The sequence below is a fragment of the Takifugu rubripes genome, chromosome 13 (assembly GCF_901000725.2).
Source record: "Takifugu rubripes chromosome 13, fTakRub1.2, whole genome shotgun sequence".
NCBI lineage: Eukaryota > Metazoa > Chordata > Actinopteri > Tetraodontiformes > Tetraodontidae > Takifugu > Takifugu rubripes.
Genome location: NC_042297.1, coordinates 1,369,013 through 1,386,794, shown reverse-complemented (window position 1 = coordinate 1,386,794; position 17,782 = coordinate 1,369,013). Strand labels below are relative to the sequence as shown.

General features: G+C 54.4%; 3 protein-coding genes and 1 long non-coding RNA gene across 5 annotated transcripts; 2 read left to right on the top strand and 2 right to left on the bottom strand.

The window, feature by feature from the left end:
• Window positions 1–3,753: 3,753 nt before the first annotated feature.
• On the bottom strand, window positions 3,754–6,722 carry tlnrd1 (talin rod domain containing 1). The gene has a single exon (XM_011617716.2). It carries the CDS (start codon window positions 5,451–5,453, stop codon window positions 4,389–4,391), a length of 1,065 nt encoding a protein of 354 aa, XP_011616018.1. The 5' UTR covers window positions 5,454–6,722; the 3' UTR covers window positions 3,754–4,388.
• An 865-nt stretch (window positions 6,723–7,587) lies between these two features.
• Window positions 7,588–9,526, top strand: mesd (mesoderm development LRP chaperone). The gene is made up of 3 exons (XM_003976709.3): window positions 7,588–7,803; window positions 8,448–8,680; window positions 8,770–9,526. Exons 1-3 carry the CDS (start codon window positions 7,627–7,629, stop codon window positions 8,981–8,983), a joined length of 624 nt encoding a protein of 207 aa, XP_003976758.2. The 5' UTR covers window positions 7,588–7,626; the 3' UTR covers window positions 8,984–9,526.
• A 150-nt stretch (window positions 9,527–9,676) lies between these two features.
• LOC115246450 (ankyrin repeat and SOCS box protein 7) lies at window positions 9,677–15,063 on the top strand. 2 transcript variants are annotated; one of them, XM_029845898.1, is made up of 5 exons: window positions 9,677–9,994; window positions 10,450–10,571; window positions 11,715–11,926; window positions 12,340–12,945; window positions 14,229–15,063. In XM_029845898.1, exons 2-5 carry the CDS (start codon window positions 10,534–10,536, stop codon window positions 14,366–14,368), a joined length of 996 nt encoding a protein of 331 aa, XP_029701758.1. In that variant the 5' UTR covers window positions 9,677–9,994; window positions 10,450–10,533; the 3' UTR covers window positions 14,369–15,063. The 2 variants fall into 2 exon arrangements, with proteins under 2 accessions (XP_029701758.1, XP_029701759.1); XM_029845899.1 differs by lacking the exon at window positions 9,677–9,994 and adding an exon at window positions 10,041–10,302.
• On the bottom strand, window positions 13,102–17,153 carry LOC115251946 (uncharacterized). Its single transcript, XR_003890428.1, has 2 exons — window positions 16,362–17,153; window positions 13,102–16,296 (listed from the first exon to the last, which is right to left on the bottom strand). It is a non-coding gene; the product is annotated as an uncharacterized lncRNA (long non-coding RNA).
• Between the last annotated feature and the right edge of the window lie 629 nt (window positions 17,154–17,782).

The window sequence follows — 17,782 nt, the reverse complement described above, 5'->3', positions numbered from 1 at the left end:
GGAGACAGGCAGGCAGATAGGCAGGCAGAGAGACAGGCAGGCAGGCAGAGAGACAGGCAGGCAGAGAGACAGGCAGGCAGGCAGACAGGAAACATTGGGTCTGATGGAGGTTGATCTGCCACATTGTTCACCACATTGTTTTGACTGATCAGCTGATTAATTTGTGTCATTTTGTGATAGAATCTAAAAAAATAATTGATCATCAGTGAAGCAAACACTGTCGTCTTGGTGACTCGGCCCGGCGGCGTGAACAAACAGAACTTCCTGTTTGACTCCAGGTTGCAGCTGAAAGGTGACGAAGGTCCATGAACGCTGCAGCTGCTGGTTGTTATGGCGATACTGAGCCGGCTTCACAAAGACGTCCTGTCTGTCCAAACAGCCCAACTTTCCTCCGACCCGGCTGATGTAATGGCACAGAAGAGGCTTGTTGAGGCCCGGAGCCGTGCTGGAGGTGTGTCCTCAACCAGGTCCTGGTGCTTCAGGAGGGTCAGAGAGAACAGGAGGGAGGGAGGCTGAACAACCTCAGCGTTGTTGGGGTCCCACTGGGGGTGGACGAAGCAGCTCCAGCCGGTCCGAACTCACCCCTTCACACTGTTCCACGGGTCGGGTTCCTCCTCTGGAGCAGGATTTGTCTTCTGCTGTGGGAGTCAGGAGTGACCCTGAGAGGAAGCCTGTGCTGTGGGAGCTTCACCATCATGAAGGACCCACGTGTAGAAGTGAAAACACACCCTAGAGCTTCTGGGCGCCACATGTGCGAACTGAAAGGCTAATTTTAAGCTCTTACACCTCATATTTCTACAGAAGATGCTCACCGTAGAGACTGGTGCTGTCCTCCAGCGTGGATCCAGATGATGGCTTGAGTCCAACAGGAAGATGAAGGTGAAAGCGATGTGCTGCTCAGAGCCTGGCTCCCTCACTCCGGTTGCCGAGCGTGTCCCTACCTCTCCTCCTCTTCCTTCTCCTCCCTCTTTTCCTCCCCTCTCTGCTTGGAGGAGGCAGCAGCCTCTGACCCTCCCCCTGCTCCACAGAGGAAAATGCAGCTCTCTTAACTGGGCCTGACCTCACACCTACTTTGGAACTTTACAAGGTTCCCTGTGTGTCCGTGTGCCCACAGCTATGACGGTCCAGCCTCTGTGTGTTTTAGAGCATGAAAAGCGTCTCTGTGGTCCTGGTCCTGGTCCTGGTCAGGAGGACCAAGGTGGATCAGTGATCATCTGCGCTGGTCCTCATCCTGAACCGGTTCACATGGATCCGTGGGCCTCGACAGGCTTTGGTTCCTGGTGTCAGTTCAGACATGTTGGATATTTTTGTTCTCCGCTGTGTTCGCGGTCCTGATGGGGACGTTGCTGGGGAGGATCCAGAACTCCAGTTGGGTCCAAGCTGCTCCTTCGCTGTTGGGGTGGACCGAGTTTAGATTCTTGTACACAAGGTTGGATTGTTGTTTCCAGCCACAGCCATCCCATAATAAAACCTCCAGGCAGTTGTGCATTAGCTCCAGTAGTACTGTCAGTAGTAGTAGTAGTATTGTAGTAGTAGTATTAGTATCAGTAGTAGTGGTAGTAGCAGCAGTAGTAGTAGCAGTAGTAGCAGCAGTAATAGTAGCAATAGTATTAGTATCAGTAGTAGCAGTAGTATTGTAGTAGTAGCAGTATTAGCAGCAGCAGTAGTAGTAGCAATAGTATTAGTATCAGTAGTAGCAGTAGTATTGTAGTAGTAGCAGTATTAGCAGCAGCAGTAGTAGCAGCAGTAATAGTAGCAATAGTATTAGTATCAGTAGTAGCAGTAGTATTGTAGTAGTAGCAGTATTAGCAGCAGCAGTAGTAGCAGCAGTAGTATTAGTAGCAGCAATAATAGTAGCAATAGTATGAGTATCAGTAGTAGCAGTAGTATTGTTGTAGTATTGTAGTAGCAGCAGTAGTGGTAGAAGCAGTAGTATTATTATTAGTAGTAGCAGTAGTAGTATTAGTAGTAGCAGCAGGAGCAGTAGTATTAGTAGTAGTCGTAGTATTAGTTGCAGCAGTATTAGTAATAGTATTAGTAACAGCACTAGTAGTAGTAGTAGTGGGATAAACGGTGTTACCATCTGTCTGTCAACAAGTCTTTTCCTTTAGCGCCCCCTGTCGTTGAGATCAGAGCGTGTTTTACTTTCTGTGCACCAGGCTTGATTTCAGGTGCTTTAAATAATAATAATAATAATAATAATAATAATAATAATGTTCTTCTTCTTTGTCTTGTAACTCAGCTGCATTACTACATTATTACATTGTTATTACTGCCCCCCCTCCAGGCTCACAGCCACAAACATCAGTTTCAGTTTCAGTTTCAGTAATGTGAAACAGCTCCTTAATCCCCCAGCTTTTTATTGATAATAACTCCTTTAATGAACACTCATTTTCTTTGTTTCATGTGCGTTCCAGCCCAAACTGGGTGTGAACCAGTTCCCTGTTTAGACCACTGTGTGGCCGTAACCTGATGTGGTCATTGCTGCGTCAACAGCGGCGCTGAGAAGGTCCCCCTCATGGAGGGGGGGTCTCCTGAGGACCGTCTGACCGTTGCTGCTGTGCTCCTGAACTGGCAGAGTAGAGACGCTGAATACTGGTGATTGTTGGAGGACAATAGGCAGCATGGGCGGGTCTGGAGAGGAAGTAGGGACCTAGGGGGGTTCCTGGTAACAGGCTCGTTACAAGGAGGACATTGTCCAATGAGTCTAGAATCTGTCCCCATGGTGGCTCTGAAACATTCGCCCCTCCAGGAGAGCGGATAGAGACGCCGACCTACAGGTCAAAGGTCGCCTCACTCGTCCCGGCAGACGTAGATGCAGGTGCAGACGTCTCTGTGAGGACACCTGAAACGAAGCAGCCAGGACATATCCCATGTCCTCCTCACTGTCCACCTGTTCCAGGCTCCAGTCAGGTGATTGTGCTCCAGGGCTCCCCAATGCTCTCCCCCCAGAGGGGTGGCCCCCCAGGGCCTGCTCTACCGGGCCTTTAGGGGAATCACCAACCGGACCTCGAGCAACTACACCACTGACCCAAAGAAGAGGAGTTCTGTCTTAAATGAGCTCAGATGAATTCTACAGGACTGGCGTGTACGACCCCACCACGAGGTCATTTAATCCACCCAACTCCTGAAAAATTCAATATCCAGGATCACTTTTCTTTAGCTACTATGACAACCCTGCCAGGCCGACAGGAAGCCCCCCCCCCCACCCTCGCAGTTTAAAGGAGCGCAGGTACAGTTAGTGAGGAACTCTCAGCTGATTGGCTGGATTTGCTGCCGCTCCAGCAGTGATGAAGCTCTCTGGGGGGACGACAGCAAAGGTTCCCTCCTGCAGCAGGAAATGGGCGAAACCTCGCCTGAGGTTATGAGCAGCACGCCATCCTGAGGAGGAGGAGGAGGAGGAGGAGGAGGAAGCCACTCCTGATAGTCCAGCTGTAGGTTTCCTGTTGTGGGCCAGACAGCTGGGGGAGGACGAGGCCTCCTCGTTGGGACCGGCCACCCGTATCTTCAGCTGGGAGAACCTGACGGTGATTGTGAAGAGAGGCGAAGCGGAGCTCCGGGTGGGTTCTATCGCGGGGGTCCGCCTCTTCACGGCAGCAGTAACTCGGAGCGTCGCTGTGAAAAAGCCTGAAAATCTGCTGCAACTTAAAGTAAACTACCACAAAACTACGTCTATCATCTCTGTGGGTAAATCACTCAGAGCTGAAAGTGGACGGAACAGGCGGAACAGAGCAGTCGGGTCCGACAAGGAAGTAGCAGAAATGTTTTAATAGTTGAAATAAATACTCCTTACATGCAAAACACTTTCAAATACTATGAAGTCTGTAAATATACAGTATATGAGACACAAACGCACAGCAGCTTTACCCCAACAATGCAAAAATCCCTTTCTCATACAGCATGTGGTTGGCCAATCACCATCATCCTCCTCATCATCTTCATCCTCATCTTCATCATCAGGATCCCGGCTGCTGCTTTGACTTAAAACTGAGGTAAAAGGTTCAGGTGTGAAGGGTGTGGATCACGCAGCTGTCGGGCCCAGGCGGTCACATCCAGCGTGACCCGGTACCCTGGAGCTGGCGCTTTGGTTCTGGAGTCAGAATCCTGCGTTCTTCTTCTCCTCGAGGCGGAGCCGTGCACCTGTGCCGTGCACCTGTGCCGTGCACCTGTGCCGTGCACCTGTGCCGTGCACAGAACCTCACAGTGGTGTTTGATCACAACCCTAGCACGGTGTTTAGGTTCTAGACGCAGGCCCCTGCAGTGGTAGTAGGTGTTCCCCCATCGGCCTTGTGATACTCCTCCTGACACCCTGAAGAACAGGAGGGCTCCCAGTGAGTCTCTTTGGTTACGTGGGTTCTGGACAGAGAGCAGGACGTCGTGTTCCAGACTTAATTCACAGAATGCGAGTTGACCGGCGGGAGGGTCCGTGGAGATGAGCGTTCCCGGAGGGCCTGTGAGAGCAGCGTGCAGCCGTCGGACACGGCGCACGCCGAGTTGCGAAGGCGTTCGCGGTAGTCGGCCATCCTGGAGCTGCTGTCGGGATGCTGGGCCACGTCCCTCAGGCCCTGAGTGAGGAGGACGCACGCCGAGACCACGCTCATGGCCCCGCCCAACACCGCCGTCTGGACACCCTTGCCTTCCACGCAGATGCTAGCGGCCCTGCCCAGGAAGTGAGGCTCGGTAGCGAAGCCCACCAGGGCGTTGACGGCCTGGACCAGAGGAGCGCTGAACAGGACGCAGCGGTTCCTGGTCAGCTCGCTGGGCTGGGTTTTCACCTCTTTGACACAGGCCAGAAAGGCCGTGCCACTGGTGCTCATACTCTTCACGCTCAACTTGAATTGGTCCTTGGCGAAGCGGTCCCTGGACCGGTCGCTCGCCAGCGATGAGATGTCCGTCAGAGTCTTGAGGTTGGTGGAGATGTTTTGGGAAAGTTCCAGTAGGAGCTGCGGGGTCAGGTCCTGCAGGCCGGTGACCCGCAGGAGGCTGCAGCTTTGCTCCACTTCATGCCGACACCGGGTCACTTTGTAGCGGTCCACCAGGCCGGGCAGGCAGGGCTGGGAGCCGGGGGTCTCCACGGCCGCCAGGTAGGCGGCGTGGGCCGAGCACTCGGTCAGGGACACCACCAAGTCAGTCATTTCCAGAAGACGGTCTCCCACCTCGGTGAAGCGGCCCATGTTGAGCTGGCTCTGGATGTCGTGCGTGAGGATGGACAGCTCCTTGGTCCTGGCGATGACCGTGTCGCGACACTGCTCGAAGGTGTCGGCCACGGCGGCCCCCTCCGAGGTCATCACGGGCCGGGTCTCGCTGGACAGCAGCAGCAGGTCGGCCACCAGCTGCATCTTCCCTTTGCACGTGTCGCAGATGGACGACAGGCGCTTCCTGTGCTGTAGCCCACAGCTCGCCGCGTTCCCGGATCCCTCGCTGGACGATTTACCAGAACCACCAGTGGCCATAGTAGTGGGTGGGGGTGGGCTGGGGGGGTCTGATTGTTCTTCCTAAAGGGTTCAGCTAGTTAGTTGACCAGTGGAGCACGCTGCATGTTGCTTCTCAACACTTTCCCAACATGCCAGCGTTGGAGCTGGCCCCCCGGGCTGCTGTAGGGTCCTTCAGAGTATAAAGCTATACATCCTACAGCAACACGCACCACTCCTGCTCTCAATGTAAACATGTAGGAGGAGGAAACCCTGATTGCTGCTGTCACTTCTGCTGGAACAAACTAACCCGCCATAAAAAAAAAAAGCTCAAATATTAGTATTTCAACAGTCGATAAACCCCACAGCTTGTTAACACTCAGTGTAATCAGATCCCGGTTCCGACTCGGTTAATGTAAATGCCCTGAACACATCATCCAGCAGTCAGTCTCGTCACCATACTGGTCCATACTGGTTCAGAATTCACAGGTTCATATCGAAATCATCAGCCTCCTAGCAGGCAAAGTGCATCCTGAAAACCACTCAAATAAAGTTAAATATCCGTGTCTTCAAACAACATGCCCGGTTGGAGTCTTATCTGTCTTTTAGAATTCATCATTTGGTGTCCAGTGGCCCGAAGTAGCACCGACATGTTGTCCGAATAGTTCCCGAAACGTGTGCCCGGCCTGTCCGCCTCAAGCTGCTGACGAATGCGGCGCCGCCCGAGCGGCTCTTCTGGATCGCATACAGCCTGGTGGGTCGCTCCGGCACCATGGTTTCATTAGTCCCCCTGGTTAAAGTCCACCGAGCCGTCCTTTAGGCCACCTCCACGCGGGCCACGGCGGGATCCACCACGACGGCTCCCATCGGACGTGTAGCCGACTCCTCCGCGACCTAACTCGGGAGCAAAGTCCGTGTGGCCCCGGGTAGCTCCGCTGCTCATATCAACCCCAGACCCGATGTGCGGAACTCGACACGACCCCTGTGGAAAAGTTCCCGGCCGGGATCCGTGAACGTCGCAGGAAAAGCGGCCGTTATTCCCGCAGATTGAACGCGGGGCTGCGCGCTCCCGCTGCGGGACTATGAGGAAGCGGGGAGGGTGTGGTCGCGGTGGAACGGCTGCTGGAGGGACTCGGGCGGCTCATTGCTGGAAATTGACGCTCCGTCGCGTCCTTCAACGCAGATCCGGACTCTACCCGAGCGGAAGCTCCGGGCCGATCGAGGACTCCGGGAGCCGGAGAGACTTTGGCCGAGCGCTGTCACCCTGAAGCCCCCGAGCAGAGGGGCCACGTTGGTCAAGCTAGCGCTAGCGAGACGGCGCCCGGAAGTGCTTCAAAACAAAAGCACCGCGTTGTTACACACGTTTCGGAATTGGGGGGTGATTGCTTTATCACGGATAGTATCATATCAGCAGCATCGCAGGTTTGGATTTAAATGACACCTAGTTTACCTGTCAGCCACATTTTAGCTATTTGTTGCTATAAGCATGCACACTACAACACCACTAAGATTTGTGGTTTAGTTACTGATTTACGACTATTTTTCCTGCTTGTATTCAGCACAGCAGCAATTCCTCTTGTGTGTGAATCCCCTAAAACACTTCAGACCACTTCAATGGAAACAAAAGGCGTCAGGTTTTATGTTGCTTCGCTGTTGTGATACTTAAATCCAGTACTATTCGCGAGCGCACTACAGGTTACATTTTAATTGGTTATAAAGGAAGCTGTGACCAGAAAAAAGTCATTCAAGTTATTTATTAATCAATCTTTCTTGAATTCAGCTTGTTGACCTCCTGAAGGTAACTGGTTATTTTTGTAGCCTGTGTTTCTCCGTGGGGAGGGTTCCAGGGGCTACAGCCATGCTGCTGGACAGCACAGTACCTCCACCCTGTGTGGTCCTGCCTAAATGTTGGGTCCTACATGGTCAGCGTCTTGCTTAAGTGGAATACCTATAATATATTCTCTAAAATAAATAGTACAATAATAGCAAATAATGTGTCTGAAAGACGCACGTTTATGGTTCCTTAAACGGTTTTGAATTCGCCCAACATGATGTCATAATTCAAATAACTCTAAAATCCGGTGGGAACTCATGAGCGAGCTTGATTTTGAAAACCGTCACCGGGGGTCTGTTTCCGGTGTGCGGCCTGGCCACGCCCCCCGGTGTCTCGTGACAGGAAGTGGTCCTCGCCAATGAGCGAGGAGCGCGTGTGAAGATGTCGCCTGTGCTCGGACGGTCGCTGCGGCCGCCGCTGCTGCTGCTGCTGCTGCTGCTTCTTTGCGCCCTTTTCCTCACAAATTCAGCCGCAGACAGCAAAGAGAAGCCCCGGAAGAAGAAGGACATCCGAGACTACAATGACGCGGACATGGCGCGGCTGCTGGAGCAGTGGGAGGTGGGTCGCTTGCTGCTCCTCCGCTAACCTACAGCTCTTTTACACCATTATCTCCACCCAGAACGTCTCCAGCCGCAGCTTCATGTCCCTCTCAGTGATGTTCTTTGGTAAAGGAGCCCCTGGTGGAGGTGTTGGATCACTGTTGGTTACTGATTACCGGGGACCAGGTGCACACAAGGCTCGTTAAAGTTATACAGCCTCTCCATTGTCCTGACTTTGTTCCTCGATGCAAACTTTTCAAGAGCTCCACGTTCAGTTTATTTCCAATAAAAAACCCACTTCTTTTTTAACTCCACTTGGCAGCAAAACTGTTTTCCCCCCTTTTCTGAATGGGCGTCCCTCCAACATCCAACATGAAGTGAGTCCAAGTCGTTAATATAAACTCAGCTACGAGCTTGAAGGTGGGCCGAGTGTTCAGGTTAGTGGCCTTCACGTGGGGCCGAGTGTTCAGGTTAGTGGCCTTCACGTGGGGCCGAGTGTTCGGGTTTGTGGCCTTCACGTGGGGCCGAGTGTTCAGGTTTGTGGCCTTCACGTGGGGCCGAGTGTTCAGGTTTGTGGCCTTCACGTGGGGCCGGTCCTCCAGGGCAAGGGTCCGAGCTGGCTGCATCCTCAATAGTGACGACCGATGTGCTTCTGTGCCGCAGGAGGACGACGACATCGAGGAGGGGGACCTCCCTGAGCACAAGAGGGCTCCTCCTCCCATCGACTTCTCCAAAGTGGACCCCTCCAAGCCCGAAGAGCTGCTGAAGTTGTCCAAGAAGGGCAAGACCTTGATGGTGTTCGCCACGGTGTCGGGCGAGCCCACCGAGAAGGAAACGGAGGAGATCACCGGCCTGTGGCAGGGCAGCCTCTTCAACGCCAATTTTGACATCCAGAGGTATGAAGCTAATCTGTTAGCAACCATTCCAAGCAGACGGGTGTGGTCCAGGAAGTGACCTTCTCTGTCTTTCTCTTCCCCCTCTGGAGGTTCGTGGTGGGTTCCAACAGGGTCATTTTCATGCTGCGCGACGGCAGCGTGGCCTGGGAGGTCAAGGACTTCCTGGTGTCCCAGGAGCGCTGCGTGGATGTGACGGTGGAGGGCCAAGTGTTCCCGGGGAAGGCTGCTCAGAAGGACGACGCTAAAAAGAAGAGCCAGGCGGAGCCACAGAAGCGCGCTGCTCCCCGCAAACAGGAGCTGTGATGGACACGAGCTGCTTCCTGTTTCTATCGCTTCAGACCTGCGGAGGGTCGCAGGAGAACTGTGGAGCCCCGAGGAACCATCACCCATCCTTCCTGTTGGATCAGAAGCCTCTTTGACTCATGGTGCTCTCTTCTTTGTATCTCTGTGGGAGCAGGTTTCCTAATAAAACCAGTCATGTGTGGGGGGGGGGGCACTTTTGCTGCCTAAATACACACCTGGTGTTGCTTCAGATGCACCTCAGGATTCACTGATCAGCGTGATGTGACCAGTAAATCAGCCTTTGTCACGTATCAGTCGTGGTTTTTGTCCTCTTCAGTGTCCATACGGACATTTGGTACCTTTTGAGATTCGGGATTGATCTTCTCCCGACTTCTGAATCGTAACTAATTTAGCTTCTTTGTACAGATCTTTGTTGAACTGTCCACGATGCACTTGGATACAAAGTGAGCACATCCAATCTGAAATGTAGTTTCTTTTTAGTTTGTCTCTCGTGTCACTAAAGGACTTCAGTGTTCCACCACTATAAAGGTCCCTGGTCCTCCGAAGCCTTCTGTGTGCCCCCTTTTTGAATCATTCCTGGTGGGTCTGAACTAGCTGCAGGTCAAGGGTCAGACTTAAGGGCTACTGGGTGGGATGAGGCTGCCCAGATATATCCATGTAATCACGGACAACGGGACGTGTCTGGCATTTTTAGAGTTTCCTGGAGTTGGTCAGACGTCCGACGGAGTAAAATGGACATTTTTGTGTTGGAATCCGGGCTTTTATTCTGAAGGTCTGCGGGCGGAAGTTCAATGTATTTACTGCTGGGGTCAACTGGAGTCCCCACACACAGACTTTGTTATTAAAACATTAACGGATAATTTAAGCTCAGCGTGACAGAGACGTACTTTTAGTGAACTTTTAAAAAGCATTTTAACGCTGTGTTTAGCGACGGCAACATGAATCTCGGACAACTCTTATTCTTAGCTTCTCGAAGCTGATTGGCCAAGATAAACGGTGCCTCAGTGTCAAGTAAGTCTTTGTTGTAAGATACTTGTGCATTTCCACAGTTATTCACCTGTATCATCCATCGCCCGGCCCGTCTGCCTTTATATCCACTGAATCCTCCCCGTAGCTGAATGTTAACAGGAGCTAGCGAGCTGTCGCCGTTGAGTTAGTTAGCGTCCAGGCTAATGAGCGTTAGCATGGGTGCCGACATAAATAAAGGCTGAATCTCGGGGCTTTTCCAGCAGCTCCTCCGCTGTGTTCCCAGCCCAACCGGCTCTTTACTGTCCGCCTGTCCGCGTCGTCATTGTCGGATACTTTTACGTCTTTTAATGGTTGGTTCCCTCGGCCAAAACAGCGGGTTTGTCTGTTTGTCTGTCTGTTTGTTTGTTTGTTTGTTTGTGACAGAGCGAGTCCTCTTTAATGGGCAGTTGATGGAATCAGTGAGCCCCGAGTGACGTGTCTGTCCCCTTCATCTGCAGGTGCAGGAGAACCTTCGGAGGCAGAACCTTTTGGGTTCTCGTTCACCTTGACTGTGCAGCTGTGTCTGCAGATGCTGCTCCGCTATGACTAAGAGAAGCTCGTCCCTTCACATTGTCAAAAGGTGGGTTTTCCTTTCATATTGGGGGAAGTATCCTGGCAGAAGCTAGCTCGGACCTTTCAAACCTGCGCGTTTCAGCTACACGCCTCCGTCTGGGAGTCAAATAGTTTTTAAGAAAGGAAGAAATGTCCTCCTAAGTTGTCCAAGGTGTCCTCCTGCAGGTTGAAAGTGTGCTTGGTGATCAAACTTTCAGTGGAATCTTTCTTTAAAGTGTGAGTATTTGAATCCCCGCATCGGTCAGACGGACGGACAGGTAGACGACTGCGACGTTAGCATGGAGCTAACCTCTGCAGCGCCCCTCATGGCAGCGGAGCCGAGGCAGTCGGCCTCTGGGAGGTCTCGTGAGGGGACGGGGACAGACTGTCCTTGACCCTCCCAGTGTCCAGCCGCGGACCACCGTGGTGCTGCAGGGAGAGACGGCATCATCCACCCACACGTGAGGCTCAGGAGAAGGTTTCACCTGTGGTCCAGAACCCGTCTCTCCTGTACCTTCCTGACTGGTGGCCCCAGGGTGATGGTTCTGGAGCCACTGGGGCCAGCGGCTCCTGCAGCAGACTGGGATGGCAGCAGGATGCCAGACAGCTGGGAAGCCCAGGACTTCAGGGGCCTTGGTCCTGGAGCCTTTCCCTGATGTGGTCCAGACCAGATTGAGCTGGTTGGGTGTCCTTGGTGACGCCAACATCCCATCTGCACCTCTGGAGGCCGGCCCAGCGACTCTCCCTGATGTGTCGGTTGTCAGAATCCAGTCTGGTCCTGAAGCAGACCTGAAGGCCTCCATGGCTCCTGCAGGCCAAACCCTGACCTGCTGATGAGCAGTGGCCCCCCAGAGGGTTGGGGGGCTGCTCTGAAGGCCTCGGTGTGACTCCAGACCAGGACCTGTGGGCTCCCTCCCCTTGTTGTTGTCCAACTTGTCCCGACGGAGGTCCAGCAGCACTAGAACTCCCAGTGGGGGTGCTGAACGCAGGTGGAGCCGCACTAGGGTCAGGACCTGGGTTTTAGCTCAGTTATTCCTCATGGACCTGGTCGACGGGCCAATGAGGCTCCTTTAAACCTTTGAACTCCCAGCATGCTCATATTAACAATAGTAATAACTTGCATGTCTTGCTTCATTATCCTCAACCTAATTGTCCTTGTGGACCCCGTCAGGATGCTGAACCATCACTGCAGGAGGAACCCTGAGCTTCACGAGGAGCTGCAGATCCAGGCCGCAGTGGCAGCAGGAGACGTCTACACCGTCAGGAGGATGCTGGAGCAGGGCTACTCCCCCAAGATCCGCGACGCCAACGGCTGGACGCTGCTCCACTTCTCCGCCGCCAAAGGGAAGGAGCGATGTGTGCGAGTCTTCCTGGAACACGGAGGTCAGAGTCGCTCTGTTTATGCTGCAGAGCAGCTTCATGTTGCTGTCAGTGCGATCCCCGCCGCTAGAGGGCGTCGTTGCCCCGGAGGGACAGCCATTCATTCAAGAGGGCGAGCTGAACCAGCTCTGAGCGGGTGCTGGGCTGCACAGAACCTTTCTGGGGGTCATTCCTGCTGTGCAGGTTCTGACAGCACCTCCGGCGCCCATCGACCCGCTCGTCTGGCCGTGGTCAGCTCACCTGGGGGTGGGGGGCTGCTGTCATTGGCCGTGGTCAGCTCACCTGGGGGTGGGGGGCTGCTGTCATTGGCCGTGGTCAGCTCACCTGGGGGTGGGGGGCTGCTGTCATTGGCCGTGGTTAGCTCACCTGGGGGTGGGGGGCTGCTCTGTCTGACCTGCCTCTGCTCTCCTCTGCAGCCGACCCCACAGTGAAAGACTTCATCGGCGGTTTCACGGCGCTCCACTACGCCGCCATGCACGGCCGGGCACGCATCGCCCGGCTCATGCTGGAGTCGGAGCACCGCAGGGACATCATCAACGCCAAGAGCAACGACGGCTGGACGCCGCTGCACGTGGCCGCCCACTACGGCCGCGACTCTTTCGTGCGCCTCCTCCTGGAGTTCAGGGCGGAGGTGGATCCGCTGAGCGACAAAGGCACCACGCCGCTGCAGCTGGCCATCATCCGCGAGCGCTCCAGCTGCGTGCGCATCCTCCTGGACCACAGCGCCAACATCGACATCCAGAACGGCTTCCTGCTCCGCTACGCCGTCATCAAAGGCAACCACTCCTACTGCCGGATGTTCCTGCAGAGGGGGGCGGACACTAACCTGGGGCGCCTGGAGGACGGCCAGACGCCCCTGCACCTGTCCGCCCTGAGGGACGACGCGCTGTGTGCACAGATGCTGTACGCGTACGGGGCTGACACCAACACCAGGAACTATGAGGGCCAGACCCCGGTGGCCCTGTCTGTTAGCATGTCTGGGATCAGCCGGCCCTGTCTGGACTTCCTACAGGAGGTTACGAGTAAGTCTCACACATCCAGCCACAGGTCAGACACTCCCCCCACCCCCCATCCTGTTGCCTGGCAACCTTAAATGCTCCAGATACCTTTGCAACCATCCCAATGAACGTCCCAGTAATTTTCCTTGGCTCTGGCGTCGATATTTAGAGGACTAGAAAAGAAATAACTGCGTTTTTATTTAGTGCGATTCGATTTTAAACAGTTTCCGAGAAAACCCCCAGAACAAAGCTGAGTGAGGGGGGGGCCCCAGTCGGCACCGAGGAGCCCGGGCTCTGGCTGTAGCCTGTTGGCTACGTAGGCTCCCGTTCTTCAGGTTCTGGTCCAGAACACCGAGGAACTGGGCTCAGGCGGGACCACGGGCCTCATGTCTTTCTGCCTCTTGCCTCAACCTGGCGGAGGATGAATGCCTGTGAGCCCGGCGCCGGGGGGTCCAGAACCAACACCCGCTCCACCCTGAGCTGAAGGTCAGAGTGACAGGAGCCCCCGGCACCGTGGAACCAGATCCTCACATGATCCTCACATGATCCTCCTCCTCCTCCTCCTCTAGACTGATGCAGGACAGGTGACATCTTCAGGCTCTGTTTAACCAGCCTGAACCTAGACTACAGGTTTACGTTCCCCTGTTCCAGGTTCTCAAAAAGCTCTTGTTTAGTGGACTAAAGCCGTGTTTAGTGAACAGCTGAAGGTGCTGCGGGGGTCGGAGGGGTGCAGGGAGGTGGTGTGGGTTTAGTCACAGAGCCGTTCCCGACAGGAGGAACATGAGAGCCCCTACCTGGAGCATGGTGATACCGGGAGAACAAGGGCCGCATTCCTCCACGGCTGTCTGAAGTTTGATATCAAAGAGCGGCGTGCTGATTCCTGCTTTCAGAGGCGGCCACCCCCAGTAGATCACATGTCCGCCAGCTACCTCCTGCTCCATTCACATGCCAGCATCAAGGGCTCCCCCCACCCGGAGCGGCGGCTCCTTTCACGCGACGTGTAGCTGATCCAGACTTTAGGAGGGAGCAGATGTGGAGCAGCAGCACCTCTCGGGGTATCAGCGTTACCCTTTCACCTGAAGGGCCCTGGACTCCTCGCTGAAAGGACGTGTTGTGGTCCGAGGGTGGACAGGCTCTGTCCAGGCTGGACGCTGCCTACGGGGTCCTTACAGGGACATGCAGACGAAACGGGCGCCATCAGGACAAAGGTTCTGACCGTAAAGCCGCGTTGGGGTTGGGAGAAGCAGGAATGCTGTGATGTCATCGTCTTCTTTCTGTGTGTAACCGATGTCTCGTTGCTCTTCCAGGGCAGCCTCGGACCCTACAGGACTTTTGTCGAATAAAGATCCGCCACTGCATCGGCCTGCAGAGCCTGAAGTCCCTGGAGGACCTGCCCATTGCTAAAGTCATGATAGACTATTTAAAACACAAGTTTGACCATTTGTGAGTCCGGAAGCGGAAGCGGAGCAAAGCTCAGCCAGACTATGCAATGACTCCTCCCCCCTCAGGTGGTCGGGCCCAGGGTCTCCATCACCTTCAACAGGTTCCATCTTCCTCCTTCTGGCCTCCAGCTCAGCTTCCCGGGTCGGACACTTGCAAAGGATCCGACCTGAAGACTATTGTCGGTTCTGAGTCGGTAATAACATAGTTCTGTTGTAATAAATGTCAGATTGTGACCTGAGGTAGCTCAGAGAGTCCGCATTAGTGAGCGGAGCGGAGCGGCGCTGCTAACAAACACTGACCCTCTGAGGGAGTAATCAGAACCGAGCCTGACCTGCTGGGATAACCGGGCCCAGACGGGAGCCGCTCCCATCTGCTCATCCTTCACGTCCAAGCAATAAGAGGGAGGAATGAGTGAGAACAGGAAGCTGGAGCGGACACGCGGGACCAAACAGAACCCTGAGCAGGAGGCCTCGGGAGTGGGCCGCTTCAGAACCAGGGCGTCTGCAGGGTGAGGAGGACCTGCACAGACCCATCTCTCAGTGGGACGGGCCATTGTCCCTCCGTCCTCGTCCACCGAGGACGCTAACGCGCTCCCAGGAGCTCCCGTGTAAATACGCCTGGTGGATAACCAATATTTTTGTAACTTTATTTAAGTCGTGTTCTCTGGTGTTCTTATTGTATTTAAATTTTGCTAAGTGTCCTGGTTGTTGTGTGTGACGCCAGCGTTCCGGGGGGATGGGGGGGGTCCAAACATCCCAAACACTGTTGCTGTTGTTGCTTTTCTTTTTGTGCATAGCCGGAATGCTAATGAGTAGAGGCGGAGCTTCTCAGGTGGCCGTTCCCTTCAGGTAACCTGCAGAATTATACTGTGAATTTGCATTGGGGAGTGAAACCCAGAGAGCTGAGGGACGGGTCGGTTGCTCTCTGCATGGTTCACCCACCCACCCGCCCGCCCCCGGTTAATCCCGCCTCCAGTTGCTTCCCTTCACGTTTGAGCGCACGTCTCTTTCCGAAGCCGTGGCGCCGTTTCTCCGCCACGAGTGCCCGAGAGCACCGCTGAGATCACGAGACGCAGATCGATAAACGGCTGTTGCGTTTCGCCCGGCGTCCCGTGTGGGGCGAATGTAACCAAGTCTGAGTGTTAGTTTATTTTAACCAACAAATAAAACAGCCATTTCTGAGGACGCCTGCTCGCTGCTTCACTACAACCACCTCAAGACGTCCACAGAGCAGGAAGACCCAAACTGTGAGTGTCCCTCAGCGTCGAGACGAGTCAAAGACACCCTCCGAGAGGGTGGGGGGTTCAACTCCTGGTCGCTGGTCCAAAACTACTGCTAGACCTCGTCTGGGGGGGGACCAGCCTTCACACATTGTGGACCCAGAAAGGGACGAAGTGGTCAACCTCCCCGCTGGGGTACAAACTCTATGGGGGCTGGTCATCGCGGTCCACCTGTGGGGTGGGCTGGGTGGTTCCGTGGAGGAGGGGGTGGACCCCAGCAGGTTTGGTGGCTCGGCCCATCGCCGTTCCTCTACTTTATAGCTCGCTATAGAATAAAGCTTTAGCAGATCCGGGTCAGGTTTGCTTCCTCCTCAACCTGGACTTGTCTCCTTGTTTCTTCTGGACCAAGTGGACATTCATATCCTGTCTAATCCATTTTCTATGGTTTGGGGGACTAGTTCTAGTTGTCTGGTGAGAGCCAGTGCATGGAAACCTGGACCACAGTCAATGAAACCCCGGTCCCAGTAAGAGAAGTCCAGAACATTCTCCATTCTGGTTGGAGTTGTGACATATTTCTCCAGATGTGGTAGCTCTGAGGTGATGTCACACCTGTTAAAACCCTCCAGTAGAAATCCTGCTTGGGTTCCTGTCTGGTTGACCCTGGTAGAGCCCAGAACCGCGCTGATTCTGAGGCCAGATATGAACTTTTTAACCTATGGAGGAGGTTTAATGTAAAGGTGATTCTGTCTCCTCTATTTTACTATTATTATTATTTTACCATCAAGACTTTGGACAAAGGCAGCTGTTGTCATCATAATTGTGGGTTCTCCTGATAATTTGGGCCGTCCTGGTTCTGGAGACGAGCAGCTCCCGGGGCTCAGCTGAGTGACGTTCTGCCACCAAATACCATCCTGACAAAAACAAAGAGGCTCTTTCTGGTGGTTCCCAGCCTCTGCTGCCATAACCACCTGTTAGGTGCACGGCTTTATTAAGACTTCATATTGTGGTGAAAAGAGCTTCTGTCAGATTCACAGCCCAGTGAAGCAGAACCCAACCAAGGAATTTCCTCCTCAGAGGAGATCCAGGGCACCGGCCTCTTTCCCAGTGAGGAGCTGAAGACGTTGGCAGGAAATAGAAGAAATGTTGCTCCGGATAACTGAAGACTGGGCTTTAAAACGAGGAACTCCTTTTGTTCCACAGTGTTGCTGAATAAAACTGCAAATTGCTCTGATCTGAAAACACAAAGAATTCTCTCAGTGCTGGAAACAGCCTGAGTAAAGAGGCCTGAAGGACCTGAACTGGTGAGAACAGGCAGAGTTAGAACCTCCTCACATCAAAGGGCCGTCGTCTCACATCAAAGGGCTGTCGTCTCACATCAAAGGCCCGTCGTCTCACATCAAAGGGCCGTCGTCTCACATCAAAGGCCCGTCGTCTCACATCAAAGGGCCGTCGTCTCACTCCTGCTGCCCTCGGGGAGGGATGACAGAAGGCCCCACAGCTCCCAGTGCTGAGTGGAGCTGAGCCCCACAGCTCCCAGAGCTGAGCCCCACAGCTCCCAGTGCTGAGTGGAGCTGAGCCCCACAGCTCCCAGAGCTGAGTGGAGCTGAGCCCCACAGCTCCCAGAGCTGAGCCCCACAGCTCCCAGTGCTGAGCCCCACAGCTCCCAGTGCTGAGTGAAGCTGAGCCCCACAGCTCCCAGAGCTGAGTGGAGCTGAGCCCCACAGCTCCCAGTGCTGAGCCCCACAGCTCCCAGTGCTGAGTGAAGCTGAGCCCCACAGCTCCCAGAGCTGAGCCCCACAGCTCCCAGTGCTGAGCCCCACAGCTCCCAGTGCTGAGTGGAGCTGAGCCCCACAGCTCCCAGTGCTGAGTGAAGCTGAGCCCCACAGCTCCCAGTGCTGAGCCCCACAGCTCCCAGTGCTGAGTGGAGCTGAGCCCCACAGCTCCCAGTGCTGAGTGGAGCTGAGCCCCACAGCTCCCAGTGCTGAGCCCCACAGCTCCCAGTGCTGAGTGGAGCTGAGCCCCACAGCTCCCAGTGCTGAGTGGAGCTGAGCCCCACAGCTCCCAGTGCTGAGTGGATGTTGATGCCGTGTTGGAACCCGGGCCAGAAAGAAAGCCGAGACATCGATCAGTGCTGTCCATCCCAGCAAAATCCACCCACACAAACTAGGAAAGGATTTAATGATCGACTTGATCGACGAC